The 25,242-nt window shown below is 37.4% G+C and overlaps 1 protein-coding gene across 17 annotated transcripts in view; it reads left to right on the top strand.

Moving 5' to 3' along the window:
* Positions 1 to 25,242, top strand: part of ERC2 (ELKS/RAB6-interacting/CAST family member 2) — a 918,050-nt gene that overhangs the window by 412,415 nt on the left and 480,393 nt on the right. For 14 of the 17 annotated variants that reach the window (XM_074313127.2, XM_074313130.2, XM_074313128.2 and 11 more), the window contains 4 exons: positions 6,372 to 6,509; positions 12,891 to 13,031; positions 16,157 to 16,297; positions 20,570 to 20,605. In XM_074313127.2, the coding sequence (XP_074169228.2) occupies positions 6,372 to 6,509; positions 12,891 to 13,031; positions 16,157 to 16,297; positions 20,570 to 20,605 (456 nt within the window). The remainder of the gene's footprint in view (positions 1 to 6,371; positions 6,510 to 12,890; positions 13,032 to 16,156; positions 16,298 to 20,569; positions 20,606 to 25,242) is intronic. The other 3 variants (XM_074313133.2, XM_074313134.2, XM_074313137.2) reach the window with 1 other exon arrangement.

Raw genomic sequence — 25,242 nt, 5'->3', positions numbered from 1 at the left:
GCAAACATTTATAAAAAGAAAAATATATTATGACCAAGTGGGATTTATTACAGGTATTCAAGACTGGTTCAACATTCAAAAATCAATCATTGTAATCAATCATGAACAGGCTAAAGAAAAAAAAATTAATTAACATAGAAAAATCATTTTATAGAATTTGACACCCATTCATGATAAAAACTTTTAGCAAGTTAGGAATAGAGAGGGACTTCTTCAAATTGATAAAGAATAGCTACAAAAAAACAACATATAGTTAACATCTGTCTTTCATCATTAAAACTAAATGTTTCCTTTAAATTCAGGACAAAGACAAGACTGTTATTACTTTTACGTAACATAGTACTCCAAAGTTCTCTCCTTTTTTGAAGATGACGTGATAGTCTACATAGAAAATCTTAAGGTATCAGTAAAAAAACAAAACAAAACAAAACAAAACAACCTTATAGAACTAATAAATAAATTCAGTAAAGTCTCAAGATACAGGATCAACCCACAAAAATTAATTATATTTCTTATACTAACAATGAATATGTAGAGGGTAAAATTTAAAAAGCAATACCACTTCTAATAACTCCAAAGAAAATGAAATATTTAGATATGAACTTACCAAAACATGTACAGGATGTCTATGCAGAGATATACAAAATGTTAATGAAAGAAATCAGAAAAGACCAAAGCAAATTGAGATATGTACTGTATTCATGGTTTGGAAGACTCAAACATAGTAAAGGTGTCAATTCTTCAAAAATTCACTAGGTTTAATGAAATACCTATCAAAACTTCACGAAGGGTTTTTTAATTGACATAGACAAACTTATAAAATTTTTATGGAAAGGTACAAGCCCTCAACTAACTAAAACAATCTTGGAAAAAAAAAGAGAAACAATAACACGAGCTGTATCACTCCTCTCGTATTAACTCTTACTATATATGTACCATAATCAAGACCATGTGTATTATTGGAGAGACAGAAACATAGAACAAAATAGAGAATCCAGAAATACACTCACACAAATATGCCTAACTGGTATTTTACAAAGGTGCAAAAACATTTCAATGGAGGAAGGATAGCCTTTTTAATAGATGGTACTGAATCAGTTGGACATCTATAGCAATAAAAATGAACATCTGCCTAAATAAACCTCACATTTTATGAGAATTAACTCAAAGTAGATCATGGACTTATAGTTATCTGTTTTAAGTGTTAAGAGTGTAAAACAGATAACTATAAATTTGTTAGAAAAACTATAGGACAAAATGTTCAGAATCTTGGAGTTGATAACAAGTTCATAGAAGGAAAGAATGATTCATAAAAGGAAAGAATGATATGTTGGACTTTCTGTGCTGTGATAGAGTCCTGTTAAAGGATGAAAAGATAAGCTACAGAATGGAAAATAATAATAAAAAATAATTGTAAGTCATAGATCTGACAAGGTATCTGAAATATATAAGGAACTGTCAAAAGTCAACAGTAAAATAAAAATAAAGTAATACAATTAGAAAAATGGCAAAAGTCATTAACAGATATTTACTGAAAAAGATGTGCAGTTGGCAAATGAGAATATGAAAAGATGCACAAAATGATTAACCATTAGGGAAATGCAAAATAAAACTACAATGAGATGTCACTATACACCTGTCAGAATCACTAAAATGAAAAATAGTGACAACACCAAAGTTGGTGGGAATGTAAGGAAACCAGATCATTCATACATTATAGATGGGAATGTAAAATGGTACAGTCAGTCTGGAATACGGTTTGGCAGTTTCTTACACAATTAAAATTGCTCAAATTCCATAAGCCTTGACACCTGTACTCCGGCAGCACTTATCCCCGAGAAATGAAGACATGTTCATAAGAAAAAACTTGTACATGAATGTTCATAATAGCCTACTTGTAATAGCTAAAAACTGGAAACAACCCAAAAATCTTTAACAGATGAATGGTTAAATAAACTGGTATATCCATATCATGGAATAGTACTTAGCAATAAAAAGGAACAAATGATGGGTAAACAGTACAACTTGGATGGATCTCCAGAGAATCATAATGAGTGAAAAAAGTCAACCCCAAAGGTTATATACTGTAGGACTGTACTTATGTAATGTTTGAATGATAAAAATACAGAAATGGAGAATAGATTTATGGTTGCCAGTGGTTAGGGACAGGGGCAGAGTCAGGAGATAAGTGGGTGCAGTCATAAAAGGGCGACACAGGGTGATCTTTGTAGTGATGGAATTGTTCTGTATCTTGACTTCAGTGGTCACTTGAATCTACATGTGTGACACGATTGCATACCGTGTTTCCCCAAAAATAAGACGTAGCTGGACCATCAGCTCTAATGTGTCTTTTGGAGCAAAATTTAATATAAGACCCAGTCTTATTTTACTATAAGACCTGGTCTTTAATATAATATAATATAACATAACATAACATAACATAACATAACATAACATAACATAACAATATATAATATAATACTGGGTCTTATATTAATTTTTGCTCCAAAAGACGCATTAGAGCTGGTTGTCCGGCCAGGTCTCATTTTCGGGGAAGCAAGGTAGAACTAAATGTGACACTGGAAATGGATGGTGGTGATGGTTGCACAACATGAAGGTATTTAATACCACCCAACAGTACATTTAAAAATGATTAAGATGGTAAAGTTTATGTAATGTGTATTTTACCACAATTGAAAAAAAAAGCATTGAGAGATTAGCAGGCCTATACATTTGTGCTTCCCAAGCAACCTATTTCTTTTTCAAAGTTCTAATCTCTCACGTAACAACATGTGATCCTACTGTGTATAAACACTGTGTGGTTCTGGCCACATGTGACACATGAGTTCAAAAGCATCTCAACTTGTCTATGTACTTCTCAAGGTGGGAAGTCCCTCAGTCATGTTCTTAAATGATATCACTGGGTGATATACAGACTCTTCATGTCTGTAGTTTTCTTATCATAGACTGGTACCAAAGTGTTTCATGAACCACATTTGGGCAAGTGTCCGAATTAAACCTTAGATTTTTAGCCCTGTAGGAACTTGAAAAAGAGGAAGTTCAGAATAATTGCTCCAGGATGGTGTAGTTTGCCGGTTCAGGAGAAAACACCAGGGCTCTCCCTAGGTATTGTAGATATGGGTCCTTTTTGTGGTTACCCATGCTCTGAACTTTCTTCTGAGTTTCTGAAGGACCTCTCCTGCTGGAAGGTGAAAATGTCAACACTTGGTTTCTCAGCTTCCTTTGCAGTTGGGCTGTGTGCTTTGCCTTAATTTTGCTCCTTAGATGTATCTTCCCCAGCGTCAATGGGATGTTGGGAATGTGAGGGGCACTCTGATGCAGTGACCACAAGGTCCAGGGCGTGGGGCTGCACACCCGCAGGGCTGGTGGTGGTGTCCAGTGGTCAGTTATAGATGGGCTTGTGCTGTAAGCCTCAGAGTCTGGTATTCCCTAGCTGGGCAACAGTGTCTGCACTCGCACTTGCATCGAAACTTGGGACATCATTCTGGGCTATGTTCCCTGACTCTGGTTCCCCAGACTACTGTTCATGATGTTCAAGGAAAATAAGTTGGCAGGCACAGGAAAGTAAAAAGAAGCAAAGTAACGTCATTAGTCACACCATTGCCAAAAAATAACATTTTAGTGAATTCCTTTTATGTATGTTTTCTGTGTAAGAATATTTTAAATATTATTTGACATTCTGCTTTTTCTTCCTCTACATTCTACTATTTCCATTTAGTGGCAACTGTGTGCAAACATGATTTTGAATATTTGCATAATGATTTAAATGTACCAACAATCTGTAATTGTTAGTAACTTGGACAATTAATGTTAAGTAGGCATTTATGTTACTTATTTATTATTTACTTATCTGTATAATATTTATTATTTTTATGTACAAATATAAAACAAAAACGACTCATAATCTCGTCAGTCAGATAATCCTGGTTGGCATTAAAAATTAATAAAACCCACATGGTTAGAAAATTGAAGTTGAAAACCTCAGAAATGTATAAAAATGAAAAATGGAAGCTCCCCTCTCCCTTCTGCACCCTTGATCCTTTTCCCCAAAACTAAACACTGTAAAAATTATTTATATTTTTTCCAGAACTTTTTTTATTTCAGTAGCTACATATATGAGTATGTATCTCCTTATAGATTTAGTTTTTATTTACACAAGAGTCTGTATTCCCCACACTGCTCTGCACCTTGTGTTTCTCTATTAAGAATCATTGTTGGAGATCTTTGTGTAAAATTTTTTAAAGTGGTGCATCCCTTGTTCTATAAATGTGCCTGCAATTCCAGATCTGTTAATCAGTCTTGCCTGACATAGCATCGCTTCTGCTGCTGGGTTCTTAGATACGAGATAAACAGGTATGTAACTCATATGTCTATCGGTCTCACCAGCCCACATTTCTTCAGCTCATAGCTCCTACCTGTATGCTGGTAAGACCTCTAACCCTCCACCTCCTTAGTCTTCCCTGTTGTTTGGGGAGGGCTGTTCTCACACAGGCTTATAGCCAAACTTCTTTAGCCTCTATTTCCAGTGCCTAAAGTTCCTTAAAAGCTGTGCCTACCGCTGCCCCAGGGCTGAGGCCCTGAAAGTCCCCTCTTCCCTGTCTAGGGCACTGTCTTCCAAGCTGCAAGCTGTGTCTGATCAGTTTGCTTCGAAGCACCATGGATTTGCGCATATATGTGTACACAAACATCTGTGGGTATGGGTGCACTCAAAACCATAACACACTGTGTGAAGAGTCAGTTCCCTCAGATGCTGGCTTCTTCTATATAAGGACTGTCATTCTGCCGTATAACCATCTGTGTTCTTGCTCACGCATATGTTTGCTTACGGTGTTGTGTGACTGTCTGAACACTTGTCTGGAATGGAGGAAGCCTTTGTCAGACTGCAGATGGTTATGTCTTTTGAGTTCTTGTATTTTCCATGGAGGGACAGTGTATTCTCACAGTGGTGGTTGGGTACAAACGCATTGCATTTAGATGAAAGAGAAGGTTATTTGACCTATAACCTGAGTTTTCAGGATGTATGTCTCAAGGCAGAAAACATGTCTTATGAAAAAGATACGTTGACAAGAAAAAAAAAAAAAAAACAGAATGAAAGAAGGAATGGAAGGAGGGAGGAAGGAAGGAACTAAGAAAGGAGAAAAGTCTATCTCTGTTCACTCACATCCATTGTAACCATTGGAAAAATTAGCCAAGTCCCATGTCCTGCAGATTGAGGGTCAGCGGCGTCATTGGCTTTGTATTCAGAGCCATTGTGATGCTGCTGCTGCTGCTGCCACCTCTGCTGTCACCCCCTTCTCCTTCTCATTATGGCTGCTACTACTGTCATTATTGGTATTGCCATTCCAGATTCATACGAAATGAATCAAGTCGTCCAAAAATTTGTTTGAGTCACACATTGTGAAACGTGAATTTGGAATGACTTCCTGAGAAAGCCTGGATACAGAATACAAATATTTTGAATGGACTTATCTTAGAGTTGTACTGCTATTTTTCCTTGTCATTTTAAAACCCTTAATACGAATAAATTGTTTGTACAGTGGAGCTTTCTTTTAATCCTTAGATAAGAAATATATGGTTTGAAAGCAGAGAATAAAAACATGAATGATAGAGTCCGCAGTGCCCACCAGCAGGTCCTGGCTGCTGCTGCTCTGGGGCAGGCGTTAGAATCGGCTGTGTAGCGTGTTTATTTCAGGCTGCAGATAGTGGATAAAAGTGGCTGGTAGGTTGCCAGCACATGACTGAGTTGCCAAATGGAGTGTTTAGTACTTGTTACATTTGATTTATATCACAAGTTCTTCCCATTAACAGTCTACTGGTGATAACCTACTTGGCTTTTCATGTGGTTACTTTGAAACAGCCACTTGACAACATTTGGCACATCACAAAGTTGAATACTGAATCAAGGAGTGAGTGAATGATTACATAGGTTCTGCCGTAAGACTGATATGGTGCTTGGTGCAGAATGGGCACCCATTCTGTTCATTGAGTGAATAAATTCTGCATATGTGTTTCTCTGATTCATTGCACCATGATGTGGTCTATGGGTTTGAGACTTAAAGGGCTAGTTAAAGGGATAGAAATAATAGTGCTCATGTGTCCGAAGGGCTTGCATTTGTGTGGAGGGAGATATGCTGCTCATTTGTATCACCAATTGAAATACAAATTTGAATTACATGGAAGAAGGAAGGCCTCATGAAAACAGCGTTAATTCTAAGTCAAAATATAAGCTCGTAGTACTAACAATTTCCATAATCTCAAGTCTTTTTTTTTTTGAAACAAGTCCCCTTCAGCACTCTTGGCCCTGGCTATGTAATGAAATATGCATTAAATATGGTGATCTTTATTTTCAGATTGAAAACTTGCAAGAACAACTTAGGGATAAAGACAAGCAACTGACCAACCTGAAAGACAGAGTGAAGTCCTTGCAGACAGATTCCAGTAATACAGATACTGCCCTGGCGACGCTCGAGGAGGCTTTGTCAGAGAAGGTGAGCTTGCACTGTAAAGTGGGGCATCAGATTGATGGGAAAACAGTTGGGAGGACATCATGCAAATGCATTTCAACATGCGTGCAACCCCCATCCCGGCTGGTCCTCCTACCCCCACAACCCTTGTCAGTAGACTGGGCACCCTGAGGCCAAGCGTGCCTTGTGGAAATGCAGACCTGATCTGTCACGTCATCCTGACCCTGCTTAAAAACCTTCAGTTGTCACTGTTCTTAGGATGATGAAAAGTGGAATCCCTAACCTGGCTCATAGGGTCCATCCCTTCATCTGATCTGGCTCTTACCTGACCAGCCACCTCTCTCTCTGCCTTACTCCTCCTTCCCTCCCACCTTCCCTCCTTTTCCCTTTCTCCCTCTTATTCTCCTCCCTTCCCTCCCTCCCTCCATCCTTCCCTCCCTCGGTTTTCCTTCCTTCCTTCCTTCCTTCCTCCCTCTCTTTTTCTCTCCCTCCCTCCCTCCGTCCCTCCGTTCCACCCTCCTTTCTTTCCTCCCTCCCTCTCTCCTTCCCTCCCTCCCTCTCTCCTTCCCTCCCTCCCTCCCTCCCTCCCTCCCTGCCTCCCTGCCTCCCTCCTTCCCTTAGTTCCTTCCTTCCTTCACAGCCTCATCCCACACCTCTTCCTTATTCTCTGTGTTCTAGCCATACTGGTCTTCTAGATTTTCAAGTGCACCATGTTCCCTCCTGCCTCACACCCTTGGCACATGCTATTACCGAGTCTAGTATGTTCTTTAATTTCTGCAGACTTAATTCCTCTTCTTCTGAGAGGTCAGTTTCCTGAGAAGCTATATTGCACAGTAGTTAAGAATGTGAACATTGGAGCCAGACTGCCTGGGTTCAAATCCTAGGTCTGACATTTACTACTTTGGACAAGTAACTTTCACTTCTTCAGTTTCTTCATTTGTAAAAGGGGATAATAATAGTTCTTCCCTCAGTGGATTATATTTGGAGAATTTGCATTCGTATATGAAAAGTGTTTAGAACAATTGGTATCATAAGTTATAGGTGTTATTGTTATTTTATTAATCATTTCCTCAGGGAAGCTTACCAGGTAAAATCCTCTTTTATGTTCTCATAATACCATGAACCTCCCAGAGCTTATGTTACAATCTTAATTGTGCTTTTATCCATTTTCCTGTGATAATTGATCTCCTCTGCTAGGCTCCAAGCCCAGACAATGGACACATGTTTGTGTGTTATTTGTGCGTGTTAGCGTACCTTCCCCCGGTGTCTGGCATGATACCTGCGTGGAGGTGGGTGTTGACTGAGTGAGTGCCCCCTGTGTGATGGGTGTGGCTGTGGGCACTGCAGATGCCACAGGGAAGAGTCCTGGCTCTCATGAAGTTTAGGTTCTAGTGGAGGTGAAGGAGAGACAGACAATCAATAAGTAAAATAGACGTGATTTCAGGGTTAAGTAGCTGTCTCTCCCAGGGCCTCAAATTTCCCATTTGTGGAATGGGAGGGATTAGATTAAATGGCCCCCAGGTTCCCTAAACCAGAGTTCCTGAGGGAAGGCTTCTTGGACTTACGCTTCAGAATGAGCCGGAGGTGGCTGTTGATCATCTAAATTAGGCCCCATCTGCACCTCCTGAGTCAGAACTTTGAGTAGGGCCTGGGAATTTGCACTTTACCAAGCTCCCCTTGTCATTTCAGTGTACACTCTAGTCTGAGAACCACTGATGTATGCTTAATATAGAGAAACAAAACAAAACAAAAAAAGTCATAGTCTATGTATGGCTAGGTAGTCTTCATGTTCCTGTTAAAACATACGATTATAACTCTAGGATTAAGTTGTAAGATAAAATATTTTATTTGAAGACTTATAAGAGTAAAAATGATGATTTTTAGGGGAAAGATATTCATCTCTTTTCAGTTTTCAAGAATGTATTACCAAAGCTCTCCACAGTAATTTTGTTTGTAAAATTTGAATGAGGACATGTTGGTTCAAAAATTATTAATGATTATGTAGCCCTTTTGCAGTTTTTGAGTGAGAGGATGTCAGCCTATTTGTACCTCTTAATTTCTTTCTCCAAATTTACAGAAGTAAACATATACCATATAATTTTCCATGTTGTAGATTCTTGGCAGGGTTTTATCTCTTTTTTTCCCCTGGCCCTATTAAGATTTGATTTACTCTAGTTTAAATCCCAAAGAACTCCCAAATCTGAAACTACTCCCTTTATTTAAGCACTTCCTTTGAGACCAAGAGCATAACTGGGGAGGAAAGCTGAGGTCTGTGGGAGTCTGCCCCCTCAAACTGTCTCCACTACTTGATAATTGCATCAAGTTGGGCAAGCCTCTTCTGTCAGTGTCTCTCAGTACCTTATGGTCAAAATGCACGTTTAAAATAGCTGACCTCTAAGTTCCACTCTCATGTGGAACTACCTTGCCGATAACTGCTCAGTTTGCTGCTCTGCAGTCCCAGGCACATGAAATCTGAATGGGACCATAGATGAGGAGTAAAGAACTTAATTGCCTGAGAAGAGAAGGCCTGGCAGTGAGCACAGAGGAGGGACGTGGGTTTGGGGTGATGCAGTAGGGACTGGTGGCAACTGTGGTGAGCTGGAGAGTCCTTGACCTGTCTCAAAACATTCGAGTTCAGATTTTTAAAAATCACAATGCGTAGACCAAACAAAGTAGCTCTGTGGGCCAGCGTTGAACTGTGAGGTGTTACTTTCCAAACCCTATTTGCATTTTTTTTCCTCTCACGGTAATAAAGAATAGAAGCAAAGAGCAATTTATTTAGAGGGAATTTTCAAAAGCTGCCACCATCGCAATGCTAATGTGTTTGACAAACACAGACAAGAGTATTGGCTAGGAAATGGCAAGGTTGTCTACCATGGGACAAAGAAGAGTAGACTTAAGTATTTTTTCCAGTGGGTGTCAAACTTCTCTGGGCATCCAAACAATCTTATCATGTAGGGAGCTTCTCAAAGTACAGTTTCCTGAGTTCAATTTCCTCGTGATTCTGATTTGGTTGCTCTGCTGTGGCTCCAGGAACCTGCGGTTTTTCACAAGCCCAGTGATTCTGATGCCGGGGAGGACCGCACTTGAGAAACACTAAACTCAGACTTTTTCATTGTAAAGGCGGGAAAAGGGCTCAGTGAGGTGAAATGACTTGCCCATAAATGCACATTGGGGGCATGTGCACCACCATTCTCCATTTCTGAGCCTTGGGCACATGTCGTTTGTCAACCGTGGCACAAGTGAGCTTCTCAACCCAGCACTCCAGGAAGTCACTTACATGCTGTCTAAGGCGGCCCTCGGCTGGGACTTTGTTGCCTGCCCTGGATTATCCAAAGGCCGCTCGGCTCACGTGGGACAGAACAGGACGAAAACTCAAATGTTCTGGTCTTTGTGCTTTTGTCATTACTATATCCTCATTGGCCTTGCCCTCACAAGTTCTATTTTTATCCACATATAATAGATCCTCTGGAACAAAACATAGTGCAAAAAATAACGTGATTAATTAAAAACCATGTATTCATAAGAATATTAATTATTTGCTGTCCTTTTCGCCAATGAGTAGAACCCATTAGGCACTATTCACCATCCCACTTAGATTATTACACTCCAGAGAAGTGTGTTACTCCTTTTAATTTCCAGGAACTTATTCCAGTATCCAAAGTGTGCAAAAAACAATGCTACTAGCAAATTAAGATTGAGTGTGGCTTAATTCTAGGATTGACACACAGGAGCTCAAGAGATAGAACCCACAGTATTTATAAAGCTGGTCTCCCAAGCCTTGCTGTAGCCACATAGCAGATAAGCAGTTGAGAAAGCCAGATAGCAGAGCTGGAGGCCACTGCAATTCACTTCCCACCCAGTGATAAAGCACAAATAGATTAGACCTGTGCAGAGCCAGATGAGTGCACAGGGAACACTTGCCAATGCAAATAAGACTAAAACAAGAACACATTGTTGGAATTTCTGCAAGTTAGTTGTTAATCAAGTAGATCATGGCATATTAGGGCTTTTTAACACATGTTTTTGACATCTGGCCCTCTGCGGCTGACAGTTAAATTAGTTTTGTGATTGACGGAGAAATATTTTGGAGTATTGAATCATCAATAACACTTAAAAATATTATACTGCTTGCTGATTTTTTTTGTCATCGATGCCCAGTCAATAATACAAGGGCTTAGAGCAAATCAACCTACTTTCCAAATGACTCTGACACCTTCTGGATGTTAACACACATACTATTAATTTTATTTCCCTTCCTTTGAAGACAAGATCATCCCTAATTTGAGTTCTTATTCTTTCGATCAGCCTTTTTAATTGCCTGTTGTGTGCCAGACAGTTTGCCTCACCCGTTGGATTTGAGTGCTGCCCTTTGAAAAGCTAGGCTGGGAGGATGGGCATGCAGTAAACCACGAAAGGGTGCTGAGTGGGAATAAATGCCACATGATCCGGCCAGAGTGATTCCTGGGAAGGTTTCCAAGTAGTGAGGTGACACGGTCAGTTTGGAGCTTTAAAAATATCACTCCAACAGCCATGTGGTAGAAGCGATGAGATGGAGAGGGCCTGGTAGCCGGGTGACCAGTAGCAAAGCTTTTGCAGTAAGTGTAGGCAAAGGCTGCGAGGGCTCAGTTGCTGAAATCGTTAAAAGTCCTTGAGAGACTTATCACATACTGAGGCCATTTCCTTTTATAGATCATAGAATCATCCACTCACCAATGTCACAGACAAAATAAAATAGGACTGTAACTGGAATCAAGAAGGAATACATAGAGGCAATTAATAGACTCATTTGTTCTGTTTCCACCCCCACTGTTGTAATAATATACCTCATTGTAAAGTATTTTTAAATAATTGCAAAACAATAATGGTACTTTTTCTCCTTGAAAGCATTAAATATATAAATTATTGTTATTGGAGTAGAACAGTTGCTTCCCTGGGGGAACTTAAATCACAGACTAAGTGTTCAAAATAACTTCCCTCTGCATTAAGCATTATTTTACAGTTATCTTATGTATCAGGCATTGTCTTGTTCTATGTACTTAGAAGAATATAAAATACAATATCAGGATACTTACGTGTCCTTGTACCAATATTTTTTAATATTGCCATCCAAAAAGAAGTTCAGATATGTGTTGAATGATTTGAAATAAATTTTATAAATCTAACTCGCCCTTTTCCCAAATGAAATTTTCCTTAAAAAAAAAACAATGTTCTTATTTTGATCGCGGTAAGGTTCCACCATTTTGGAAACATGTCTACCAGAGTACTGTTTTCATTTCAGTATGAAAGTGAAAGGCAGGCAGGTCCTCACATCTTCTTGAATGGCTTCAGGCATATGTTGGTGGCAATAGGGTCTCATGGGCTTGGCTAAGACTAAGAGAGCCCTGGACATGAGGGTGGGCCTTCTGTTTATGAGCTGGGTCATCTTGGATGAGTCAGCCAGCCTCTCTGAGCCTGGGTTGCCTCAGCTCTGTACTGTTCCCAATGGCAGTAGTTGAGACCTCACAGCTGTGAGGAGGCCCACACATCACAGTGCCTAACATGTAGTAAGCCCTCAATAAAGGGAAGCCGCTTTGTGAACTTTGCTGACATTTAAGCAATGTTTTGGAGGCTCTCCTGATTGCCAAGAAGCCATTGAAAACATCTGGAAGTAAATAAACATCTCTAGACACATTGGAGAATCACTTATACAATGAGCTGATTCTTTATTTTATTTCGAGTTCTCAATGTGAGTCAGCCATACGTCTGGGAGTGCCTGCGTCCTGCCCCACTTCTGTCCCCTTTCTTGTCAGAGAAGTCTCTTCAAAAACCAAGCAAAGTCCTTTGACGTCAAATGGGAAAGCCAGGCAATGATGGTTGAGCCAGGAGGTTGCTTCTGCTTCTTCCTCTTGCCCGTACAAGGCTTGGGCGAGTCTAGAGTCTTGGCACCCAAACCTGCCTCTTCTGGAATTGCTCTTGAAATTGTCTAGGTACCAAAAACAGCCTCAGAGCTTTGAACATTAAGGTCCTTCGCAACCCTGTGATGCCAGTTCTTATTAACAAGCTGAAAGCTGTATTGATGGTCTGTTATACCTCTCTTAAACACCCAGTTTTGAGTATCTTGAGTGTGTTGATTCCTGTAGAGAACTCTTACATTTATTGCCTCACTTCATTTTATATATATAAATTCTATATACATACATTATTTATGTATATATTTTATTGGGGTGACATTGGTTAGTAAAATTATATAGATTTCAAGTGTACACTTCTGTGTTACATCATCTATAAATCCCACTGTGTGTTCCCCACCCAGAGTCAGTTCTCCTTCCACCACTATACATTTGACTCATTTCTTTTCGTAGCATGTCTTGGCACACACACTGATGGGTTCTCACCTCTTCTTTTTTGACAATTGCCTCACAGGAAAGAATAATTGAGCGTTTGAAAGAACAGCGGGAGAGAGATGATCGGGAAAGACTAGAAGAGATAGAATCCTTCCGAAAAGAGAACAAAGACCTGAAAGAGAAGGTCAATGCTTTACAAGCTGAACTGACTGAAAAAGAGGTGAGTCTGGAAAAACCAGTGAACCACATTGATAGCCCCATATTCATTGTAGCTTCAGGAGACTACAGTTTGAGGGACTGTGTGAGGGCTTCGGGAACATAGTTACCTTCCGCTTGTAAAGCTTTCTGAATGCAAAGGAAAATGTTTACTTTGACTCCTTTCATTGGCGATGTTCTATGTGCATCTTCTCTACTCTACTAACTGCATACAATGTAGCTCCTTGAAAATCTTGTTTTACCACATTCGTGTGGCTTAGGGAATGCTATATTTTTCGATGTCCCATGATCCTCTGTTGGAGATAACGACAGGATTGATGATAATAATAACAGCTCCACTTTACTGAAGGCCTTTTACATTCTAATTCTTGTGTTGGGTGTTTTACATTCATCTGTGCTTTTCAGATGAATCACTCGATACCCCCAGGTTAGGGTGATATCATGCTGGACACAATGTACAGGTTAAATGTGGCTATTCTTCTGGGACATCACTTTCATATTATAGTAAATAATTTAGAACAATATTTTTCATGCTAGAGCAAACATGGAAACAGAAAGCAGATCTCATCTGTGTTTTTTCCAGTCAAACAATATACTTTAATGCAATTTTTTGCTTGAGGGTTATGGAGAGGATGCTTTTGGCTTATAACCCCCAAACGCTGAGGGATACCTATAATCCCTTTAGTTTACTTGGGAATACTTTGGTGAAAAGGTTTGAGAAGCAGCCATGCACATTATTTTATTCAATCTCCAAAACTCTGATACATGTGCCTTGTCCACCCTTGGTCCATTTACCCTTATTTTTGTCCGCAGGAAATGGCCATCTCCTTTAGGTCCCTCACCCTGCTGGGCTGTATCACTGCATAGCTGTACATCTCTTGCTCCAAAGTATTAACTCAACCATTGGGTTTGGTGATTCTATATAAATTTAAGTACTGTCTACATTATGAATCGAAGAAGGGAAGAATTGAGTAATAGGGGTTTCCAGTAAACTCAGAAACAAAATTTATACAGCTTAAATTTTAAGTTTTTAGAGAGGAGGTGAGTTTTTTGATATGGAAATAAAGAATGTAAATCCCCTTTCCACTGTTTCACTGGTAAACTCCACTTGGGGGCTCTGTAATTATTGTAGTTGGTATTTGACAGAAAGCACAGAAACTTTGACCTTATTTGCAGCATTTTTCACTGATTTCAAGTGTCATTCATAGGTTTACACCTTAAAAATATATATGTATACACACATACACACACACACACACTTCTAATTGAAAAGAGATTTTGACGTGGTGGAGCATAAGCATTAAGTGAAAATAATTTTTGAAATAATGCCTACATTGTATGAATTTCAGACTGGCATTTCAGCAAACATTTATTGTTCCTGTATAATAATGTGCCTGCCACTGGGCTGGGTGTGTCAGTTAAGCTTCCACGAGAGAAACAGAACCGTATTAAGAAATGTAACCATGTTAAGAAATTTATTGCAAGGAATTGGCTGACAGAGTTATGGGGGCTGGCTAGGCAAATCCGAAATCCACAGGGCAGGCCATCAGAAAGAGCCGGCTGGAAACTCTTAGACGGTAGATGACGCTGCAGGACACAGGTGGAATTTCTTCTTTCTCAGGGCATCCTCAGTTCTACTCTTAAGGCCGTTCAGCTGATAGGATCAGGCCTACCCAGATTATGGAAAACAATATCCTTTACTTCAGTCATCTGATTGTAGGTGTTAGTCACATCTACAAAATACCATCACAGCGACACCTAGACTAGCATTTGATTGAATTACTGGGACATATAACCTAGCCAAGTTGACCCATAAAGCTATCACACCCAGTAATTTAAAAGTTATAAAGAAAACAACAAATAACTGTTGCCAGCGGGGAGCTTATAATTTAGATGGGGTGATCATAACCTTTACCCGGACAAAATGCCTGGATTATAAGGTCCTTTATTATTTCTATGGGAGTGACATGATAAAGAGTATTGATCTTTGAGTTGGAGACCTAGGTCTGAGACCTGTATCTCCCCTTAATAACTGGGAACACTGGAGAAGACACTCAGCTCATATGAGCTTCAGTTTCCTGACCTGAATGAGAACGGCTAGCCTGTCTCTCAGAGAGTTATTAGGAGCTGGGTTGTTGGCTGGCTGATGGTGGGAGTCTCTTTATCAGCAAGACTATTGCAGAGCCCATGAAGTAGCCCAGACATAAAGTATTAGGTCACATCATTTACTGAGAGATAATTGTGTTCTTAGTGGCTTCCTCGGTGCTGCAAATGGATGTAAAGGAAATGGACAGGGTCTGATTTGGGTAAAACCTGAACACTGTAGTCACATAGTTAGATGTTGCTAATCATTTCATGTTTGGTGATGGACAGTGTCCTCCTAGCTGGCAGAGTTGTGTTCCACGATCTATGCAAGTATTTATTCCTTTAGTTTTTGGAGTTCAGACAATACAGGGAAGCTCTTAGTTTCTGGGTGTGACTGATGAATGGAACAATTCAGGTCACCCCATCGCTGAGTTGGGGAGATTCATTTTATCTGCTGAACCTGGATTTACAAAGGACTGGAACATAAAGCCTACTCTAAATTTTTAAATAACTTTATCTTTGATTATACAGACGGTGTTTGAAAGACCACTGGTCAGTTTTATGTTAAAGAAAGGGAATTTGATCAAAAATTAATAGGATGTTTCTTTTATACTTGATTTGCCCTGGGAGGAAGGGTGGGAAAGCATTAAAGTCAGTATTTTCTTTCGTATTTGTCTTAGAGCCTGTACGACCTCACAGCAATAAATGTAAATGGAAGGTTCAGGGTGTCTGTTTTACCATGACATGTAAAGACCAGCTTGGGACTTACGTCATTACCATGACTTTGAGACATGAAACATGCATTTGCTGACCACACCATTTGGTCACATTTGATTCTATTGCAATTAGATCCTGCTCGGGTCTGTAAGCTGGCCAACTTTAATTTCCTGGCCAGAGCCGACTATTGTTACCTTAGTAAGAGTATATTTACCTTTTCTGTCTAATGCACACTTTATTGCTATGTATAGAATCAATGTATTCAAATGGAAGACATTACTAGTAGAAATTGCAGTGTTTTACTTACTAGTGTTCTTTTTCTTTCAGTCTAGTTTAATAGACCTCAAGGAACATGCATCTTCATTAGCCTCAGCAGGGCTGAAAAGGGACTCCAAATTAAAATCTCTAGAAATAGCCATTGAACAAAAGAAAGAAGAATGTAGCAAATTGGAAGCACAGTTAAAAAAGGTAAGTGAAGCCTAAAAAAGAAAAAAAAAATGCTCATTTTACAATGAATTATAGAATGGGAAAGGAAGAGACATTTTTCAAAAGAAACAAACCACTTATCTTTTGCTGTCTACTGACAAAAGAATTAATTAAACACTCTTAACTTTATTCCTAAGAAGTCTGCATCAAATCTGTCTGTGAACCTGAAAAATTATCTTAGGTTTCCTGTCTGAAAAAACTTGAAAAATACATGAAAATAGTAGTGGACATGAAAAATATTATAAAAACCAGCCATTACTCTCTGGGCAAATCTCAACTATCAAAAGAGATAAATGGAAATTTTTGCAACAAACTAAAGAATCCATTGGCTTCATTATACTTTGATAAACTTTTGCTACTTTCAGAAATAGGTAGATTTTCTATCGGAACTTTGCAAAGTTTACCTGACAGCATGAAATTTCTAGAAGTTCACCAAAATAGTCAAGTCTCTAGAACATCTGTGGGATGACTATTTATATTTGACCCAAAATGGCCTGACTCTCTAAGAAAGCTTGTTTTCTGTCGAAGGCTTTGGAAAAGAATGCAGGATCTTTACATTGCAGCATTAACATGTTTTCTCTGAACTGAACATTTTTGTGGAGTACATTTCCAGTCATGCATCATTCCCTGACTTTTTCCCTGTGTTGTTTGGTATGTCTGCATTCATTGTTCACGTAAAACTCATAACATTATGAGTTTAAGCATTTTGTTTCCCTTTGACAACTTATAAACTTACTCAAAGGAGATGATAAGAATCTAAAACATGAAACAAAGCATATAATAAAATTTGACTACGTATAATTCATAGCACATTGGAATGAGGATTTATTTGCTACAGTTATGAAAATATGACATAGATGGTAGGGATGTGAAAGCATCATATATCTGTGGAGAAATTATTCTGGATATCTTAAAATTTAATATGCTATTTTATATGATGCAATATATAACTAAAATGTGATTATACTGTGTTCACTTTACCATGGAATTTTAGGAAATTGTCATGAGAAATTTCACACAGTAAAGTCTCCTTACCAATACAGCAAAAGATAAATGCACAGATCAAATCCCTTTGCAACAAAACAGCAAGAAAATCTCTACAATGCAAAATCTATTTCCCAATCCACTCACCATCTCATCTTTTCCTAAGCAAGATCTAGTTAAGCAGAAATCTTGAACAATAAATAGAAGAATGTAAATTGCCCATTTGAGGGTATTTAAATGGAGATTGATTTGGCTGTTTATGCACTGGGTGTATGATAATACATTCTTGACACATATAAAAACATGTTCGGCAATGTGTTATACTTGCATACTCATATCGAGACAGGAACTTGTGAAATGTACTTTTTATTTAATGAACAGTTTTGTGATCATAAGGCAGGCTTAAGATAACCCTGTGAAAGAGAGAACTTCATTGGCTCCTTACGGTGGTCCTTTGTATTATCTTAGCTCAGTTGCATTGTGCTGAGTCCTGAAGAAGAAAGACCTCACATGGACCTGGGCATGAAAGATTGCCTTCACCAACTCTGAGGAGCCATTATGGGGATGAGGGCACCCCCTGTATTGTTTCTGCAGATCCCTACTAGACACCTTCCCTTTTAGGGAAAGTCATCAATGAAATTTGAAACCCTCTAGTAATTAAAAGGAAGAGGTTTATGTATTGATGCTTATAGTTCCATGTATATGACTTGACTAGTTTAACAAATCAACATCTGTGCAATTCAATTTAATTTCTTTCAACATAGCTATGGTTCGCCCGAGAAATCACTTGGAGTATGTGGTTTTCTTTCACTCACAGACAGACACCATGTACTGAAATTCACAGACCAAATTCTGCAAACATTCTAGCATTATTCCTGACAAAATTTTAATATTCTGCTCCATCACTAGGATTAAAGTAACAAATATGGTTGTCTTGCTGTAAAGGACCTATTTAATTTATCAAAAGATAACTTATTTCTAAGTATATAAACAATCTTTGCTTATACTATCTCCTAAATGCATAGTACAGTGAGATTAAATAAGGTAATTATAATTTAAATATTTTCATACCTAACCTGCAGATGCTATTTTGTTATTTTTGGCTCCCTAACATCAACTAAATTCAAAAGTTTAAAATACTTTTTCTAGTAGTCTTTAATTTCTGCTAATAAATAGTTCCGTAAAAACCTCAAGTACCCATCACCTTAAAAAGAATTGAGATCTACATGAAATATTTGAAAATATAAGCCAACAGTATGTGAATATACATATAAACACATCATTTACTCATGGAAAAATAAGCAGCTATAAAAGCTTAAGGAGTGTCTGGGCCTCCTTTTAAATAAAAGGGTATGTGACTGGTGAATAAAATATAAAGGGTTACTAAATGAAAGCTGAAAACATAATACTTTTATTATGTCATAAATAAACCATGAATTCCCAATGGAATTTTGCTCAAGATTTGTGAGCGTCCAGGTATTTTTGCAATAAAATCGACACAATGTAGATGTGTTTAGCTGAACAGAAACCTTGTCTGCCAGTGACAATGGAATCCAAATCGGGATTTAATTTTTTTTTATTTTTTTTTGTCTTATAAACAATTCTTGGAATTGGTAAGGTGAGTTTTTATATAAAAGTTTGTGGAAAACATTCACATGCACAGTTGCTTTTAACCCTTCACTATACTGTGTTAATTTAAAACATTTCCAAATCCTTTGTGATGAAAAATGGTTATAGGCAGAAAAAGAACTATTTCTTACACATTCCATCCCACCTCTTAAAAACAATGCACTCAAATGTTCACAAGTGAGGATATCTTTACTGATTGGTTGATAAAAATGGTACTAACCAAATAATGCGTAACTGCGAGTAATGAATGTGTTTTATAAATCGGTACATTCATTAACCTTAAATAGACACATAGGGGTTGAGAAGAACCTGATTTGTGATGTATGGATCATTTTGTCTTTCAAAAGAGTATTTGATGTTCGATATGTAGAAGTACATTTACCTTATATGTACTTACCTTATATTTCTATACCTAGAGATCAATTGAGAAGCAACAGCAATTTAAAATGTTATGATTTGTGCTATTTTTTAATTTTCCAATTAATATTATCTTTAAGGAGGGTGTTTATTTTTTCTTTTTAATTAAATTTATTAGGGTGACATCGGTTAATAAAATTATATAGGTTTCAAGTGTACAATTCTATAATGCATCATCTATATATTGCATTGTGTGTTCACCACCCAAAGTCAAATCTCCTTTCATCACCAGAGGCTGTTTATTTTTAACCATGGTAAAATTATCATTTACTTCATTATAGTTGAAGAAATAAGAAAAAAAAATTCAGGCTCTTCAGAGGCACATATCTTAGCTTAAAGCAAAGTAAAATTTCCTACAGTACTTAACCGTCTACACCTTGGGGCTGAGCCCCAAATTAATGATGCAGGTATTTAAGACATATTGCTTGACAGTGCTATTTAAAATAATATTTAGTACATTTAAGTGCACAAATATTTAAATTTTCTACCTAAATAGGCAGGAGAGCATTACAGATTCTTAAGCACTTGGAACATAATAGGATAGTCACTAAAAACTATATAAATTTTTTATTAATTATGAACTAAGTAGAAAATGGTAATGGACAATGGATAATACTTCATTTTGGTTCCCTTTATTCTTCCTGCTGACTTAAATTTTCACTTCTCCCCTTTACTGTTAATCCCGTAATGTCTTGCTTACTGATACTTTGCTATTGCTAAACTTCTGTTTGCTGATCTATGTTTTTCTAAAGTTAGACTGAATAGAAAATTCAGGCTTGTGTTAATATAAAAGAAGAGCTATAAATTCAATGATAAGATTTAATTAATCTTTTATTATTACCATCTTTGAAGTTCAGGTAATAAATTGTAAGCTTGGCCAAAAGTACTTCTTCTGATTCATTGCTAGAGACCAGCACTTCATGTATCATCAAAAGTGGACAGCTTTCTTTATTTCATGGGTTATTTAACTTGAGAAAGGGAAAGTAACACAAACCTTAAATTTCTTATTCCAGCTATTCTTTTCTAGGAGCCAAAGTCAACATTTCTATTTCCCTAGAGCCTCTCACTTTCACTGTGGAATGTTTAGAAACTCAAATTTCTTCTTTTTTTAACGAACAGTTCGTCTGTGCAAATGCACTGGATTTGTTGAGCTAATGCTGTTTTTCTGGATCTTTCCTTCTTTCCTTGTCTGTGCTTCAATGCCTCCCCAACTTTGCAATGTAGCAAGCTGAGCAGTTGTTCAATCAGATGTACAACCCAGTAAGTCATTTCTAAAAGTTCCCGCTGTAACATATCAAAGCATGAGGATCCGTTGATCACATGTCATGGTGCGCCACACTGGGGAGGTTTCAAAAATATTTATGAGTCTCTTCCCATTTCCATTCTGTCAGAAGAAATGACCTGTGCAGAGGCCACTGCCATTTCTTTTGAATGTAAAATTTAAAAATTAAGAAGTCAAGGACATATTGCCAGCTCTGATATTACCTCCTTCGTAACTTCAAGTCCTAAGCTATAGAAAAGCAGAGGTCAGCTGCAGATCTAGGCTCCTGGAATGCTTTCTTAGACCCTTTAAATGCAGACTTATCCATACCAAAAGGAATTTGTAAAATAGCAAACAACTTAATGTATGTTACATTCAAGTGATAGAAGTTAAAATAGGTTTAGATTTAAAAACAGGGCTACGCTCTTTGAGATTGGTAAATGCTTAACATTATTGTGGGTTTTATAAAAGTTAAAACATGTCATTTGGCTGAGGTCAAACTAAAATATAGCTTCCTAATAACAGATAGTAACAGTTCTGATTATAGCTTAATGGTGCAAAGAATAGGTAACTAGTGTAAATATGTATAAAATGGTCAAGATGCCATCTCTAATTTTTGTATCCTGACAGGTGTGCATTTATATGAAGCAGTTTATTTGTTGTTGTTTTTAACTTATTTAGGAAGGACTTTTTTTTTTTTTTTTTTTTTTTTGTCAACTCAAGTGGCTTACTGGGAGAAACATTCTATAAAGGTGACCACAATATACCATTTGGCAGATGTGATCTGTGACAATATGCATTCTAATTACCTCCTACTTATAAATTCCCATCACGGGGGAAAGGAATAGCGTGTATAAAGGAAACAATTCAGCTAACAACGTTTTGTTAAGGTGCTGCTCCAAAATACTACCTACTGCATGGATACACAAGATGCTTGGATGTATTTAATTAGATTCAGGTTTCACCGTCCACTCTTTAAAACGAATTTTATTCTTGTAAACTGACTTCCTCAAGCCCTGTTGAGCCCCTTCATTCACCTCTTTTCCCAAATATGATTTTTAGCACAGCAGCAAAAAATAGTCCAAGTTTCCTTTCCCTTAACATTTGAATGGAAGTGTTAATAAGCAGGCACAAGACAGAGGGGAAGTGAAGACAGGTAAGACTGGGATAGCTTCAAGCTTGGAAATTGATGCTGGGAAAAAATAGTGTTTTCTTTAGGTCATTTCAAAAAGGTATAAAGTAATCCCACTGAAATTGTTTCATGCTTACTAGTTAAGGAAAGGAGAAAAACCTAAGCATGCCACATTTTGTGTGTGTGGAGAATGGCGAGGGCTTATCTCTGCCGCACAGATTTACCCGGCCCACCATAGGAGTTCACCATTCCTGTCAGGACAGGTGGGATCAAAGAAATAGCTCGGTTCATTTCGAGGCCATTTCCGGAAATTTGCATGACAGGGCACTTATTGGACTTTTCCTTCATTTCACCTCCAGTGATGGGTCTTCAGGATGCGAAAGCGAACTTTTCAGTTCTTCAGGTGGCTAATTCAAAAGCCATTGACTGACTTTTCTCCCCCAGTTAATGAAACCAACCCATTGTTTTGGCATCCTGGGAATATAGCCAAACTTTCCTTATGTTAACTCCCCAACTACAGATATTTGCAGGGCCCAATTCCTTTTTGGACTGACAGGGATGCAGCATAATGACTTTTATATCATTCATGTCTTTTAAAATGACTGTGTTTTTCCAGTTATAAGATATATGGTTACAGTGGAAATTTACAAAAGTATGGAAGGACATAGGAGAAAATAAAAATAACAAGACATCTCACTGCACAGAAAATCACTAGGAACATTTGAGTTGTTCCCTACCCAGACGTCTTTCGTTTCTTATTGTTCTCTTCTCCCCACGCTCCCTTTCTCCTTTTTTCTTTCTCCTCCTTCCCTCGCTTCCACCTTCCCTCTTCCCCTTTTTCCTTCCCTTCTCCTTCCCTTTATCCTTTTATCTCTTTTGTCTTTTTTTAATCTAATGCTGTATTTCTTTTCACCAAATTGTGTCAAAGTGTTTATTGTGTTTTATATCCTATTTTTTTTAATATCATCAGAATTTTCTCATATAATTAATTATTCTTCCAAAACACTATTTTAATGGTTATTCCACTCTATTATTCTCTAAATGTTGGTCATTTTTTTCCCTCTTTCTCTGTGTGTGTGTGTCTGTGCACGTGTGTGTATGTTTGCCAGTATAATGTTCCTAAGAACATCTTTCCCTTTTAATTTTCCCAAATTTCTGTTTTTTTCATAGAATAAATTCCTGGCCAGTGATTTTCAAAAGCTCCCAATAGTTCCTGCTATTTGTATTTTAGAGAAGTTCTATCAAGGCACTTTTCTTCCAGCACTGAATAAAGGCAGCTTTTTCTGCCACACCCAGACCAACACCAGGAACCATTTTATATAACTTTGACAAATGCATAACATAGGTGGATTGTTTTTTCTTGATTTCACTTTCTGTTCTTTAATTATTATTAATACTAGTGTGGTTGTTTGTTTGTTTTTTTCTGTAAATTGTTCCTCAAAATCATTTAAACACTTGTTTTTGAGTTTACTGTTTTGTTCATTGGTTTGTATAAGTTATTCTATGCTTTGTATAGAAACTTTGTCAATTTGTGGCAAAGTTTTATTTAACTTAATTTTTTTTTTTTTTTTTTTTATGGAGAGAACTGTTTTTAGGTTCTTGATCTGTGTTTCCCTTTAGGATTTCCTAATTGCCTTTATACTTAGAAGTCATTTCTGATTTCAAAAATAGATACCTATATTTTAAAAAACAGTGTTTAATGTTGCTTTTTATATCAGTTTAATCACTTTGCCTATCTCTATTTTATTTTGATTCATTTTGAGTGGTGACGTTCCAGCTTTATATTTTTCTAAACGATCGAGTAATTATCCCAGTGCCCTTCATCAAAAACTTCTTTCTTTATCCACTGATCTTGATACACTTTTATTGTATAGTAAGTTCTCATATCTTCCTGTTCATTTTTTATCAATGTTTATTACTTGTTGGGTCAGAATTTTAATTATTGTGTCTTCATAATATTTTTAAACATCTAGTGAAACAAATTCCACCCTAATTTTTTTTTTGCTTTTCGTTTTGTTTTGTTCTGGTTTAATGTTCTGAGCTTTTAATTTTCTGTTATTCCAAGTATACTTCAGGATCACCTTGTCAATAAAAAAGAAAAGACAATTGTTCATGATTTTAATTTGAATACTATTCAACCTATAAAATAATTTTACAATGGTTGATACCTTTCCAATATTATTTCTTCCCATTCATGAACTTGATACAACTTCTATTTATTTCAGTGATCTTCTATAGTAAAGTTTTGATATTTTTCTATTGTAGGCCTATGACATTTCTATTTAAGGATAGTCCTAAGTGTTTCTATATATGTAATTTTTAGGTTACTGTTATAAATGCTGTATGTCTCCTTATATTTTCTAAAAAAAAAAACAGTTATTGGCACCTATGGAATTTATTTTATTTTTGTATGTTTATTTTGAATATGGTAACCTCCAAAATTTGATGAAATATAACCTAGTTGTTTTTGTCAGATAATTTTACAGTCAGTCCTGTGTCCATCAATCCAAACTAAATCAGAGTAAATAAGTTTTGAAGTCCTCCCGGGAGTGATCTTTTTTCTAGAGCAGCAATAAACCTACCTTTAAAAACATTTTACTTATACTCTAGTCACTCCATTTTACTAAGTGATACTCGAATGCCATTTCTTAGGAATCTAAAATTTTGCCTTTGTATCCTTTTTATTTCTTATAATAATAGCCTTTCTGCAACTTAACTACCAGTCTCTCCTCCTGGAAGAGTTTTGTCTTGTCATTATAAACACTGTGCAGGTTATATTCACTTGAGTTCTTTTCTTCCTTTAGTTCCTAATTCTAGACAAATAATATGTTGTTTTCATCAGTCTCACATACCTTCTTTGCTGTAGCCCTAGAGTTTATTGTACCCAGAGATGGTATCCAGAGTGCTCTCATATTTTTTTAATGAATCCTTAGACCTCTGGATTCTAAATTTAGTGCTTTGTATAATACCCTCATTGCTCTGTGGCACATGACTGATTTGGAGGCACTGGGACAGCCATGCTGTTGGCCAGAACACACTTGAGGAGCCTCTGATATTCCCGCACACATATGAGGCCCCTACTGCATGGTCTCTATCCACTGAAAGCCCATCTCTTCTGCAAATGCCTGTTTTGCAGGGCTCACATTTTACATAAACATTTATAAGAAAAAAGATCAAGCATTTTTCCAGTCCAGTGGGGGAAAATAATCTTGTTAATGTTCAGTGAGGTCTTCCTGATGTATATGTCATTCCAGGACTGTGCAATCCCAGGGACATGACAGGCTGAATGATAAATACGTTCACAGTCCTTGTCTGGGTACCGTGGTTGCTTTTTCTGACTTCTAAGCTTATTTTTGAAAATTGCTTGATTCTCTCATAGGCTGGGAAATTACAACTATTTGAGAGATAATTTAGGGCATACACATAGCAGGTGTAAACACATGCACACACAGACACAAACACATACCTCGCACTTGATCCAAGCTTTCAATATCTTAAGAACTC

The sequence above is a fragment of the Rhinolophus sinicus genome, chromosome 5 (genome assembly GCF_057876585.1).
Source record: "Rhinolophus sinicus isolate RSI-liver-muscle chromosome 5, RSI-T2T, whole genome shotgun sequence".
Lineage (NCBI taxonomy): Eukaryota > Metazoa > Chordata > Mammalia > Chiroptera > Rhinolophidae > Rhinolophus > Rhinolophus sinicus.
Note: the sequence above shows the minus strand (reverse complement) of the source record. Positions and strands in the feature narration are given on the sequence as shown.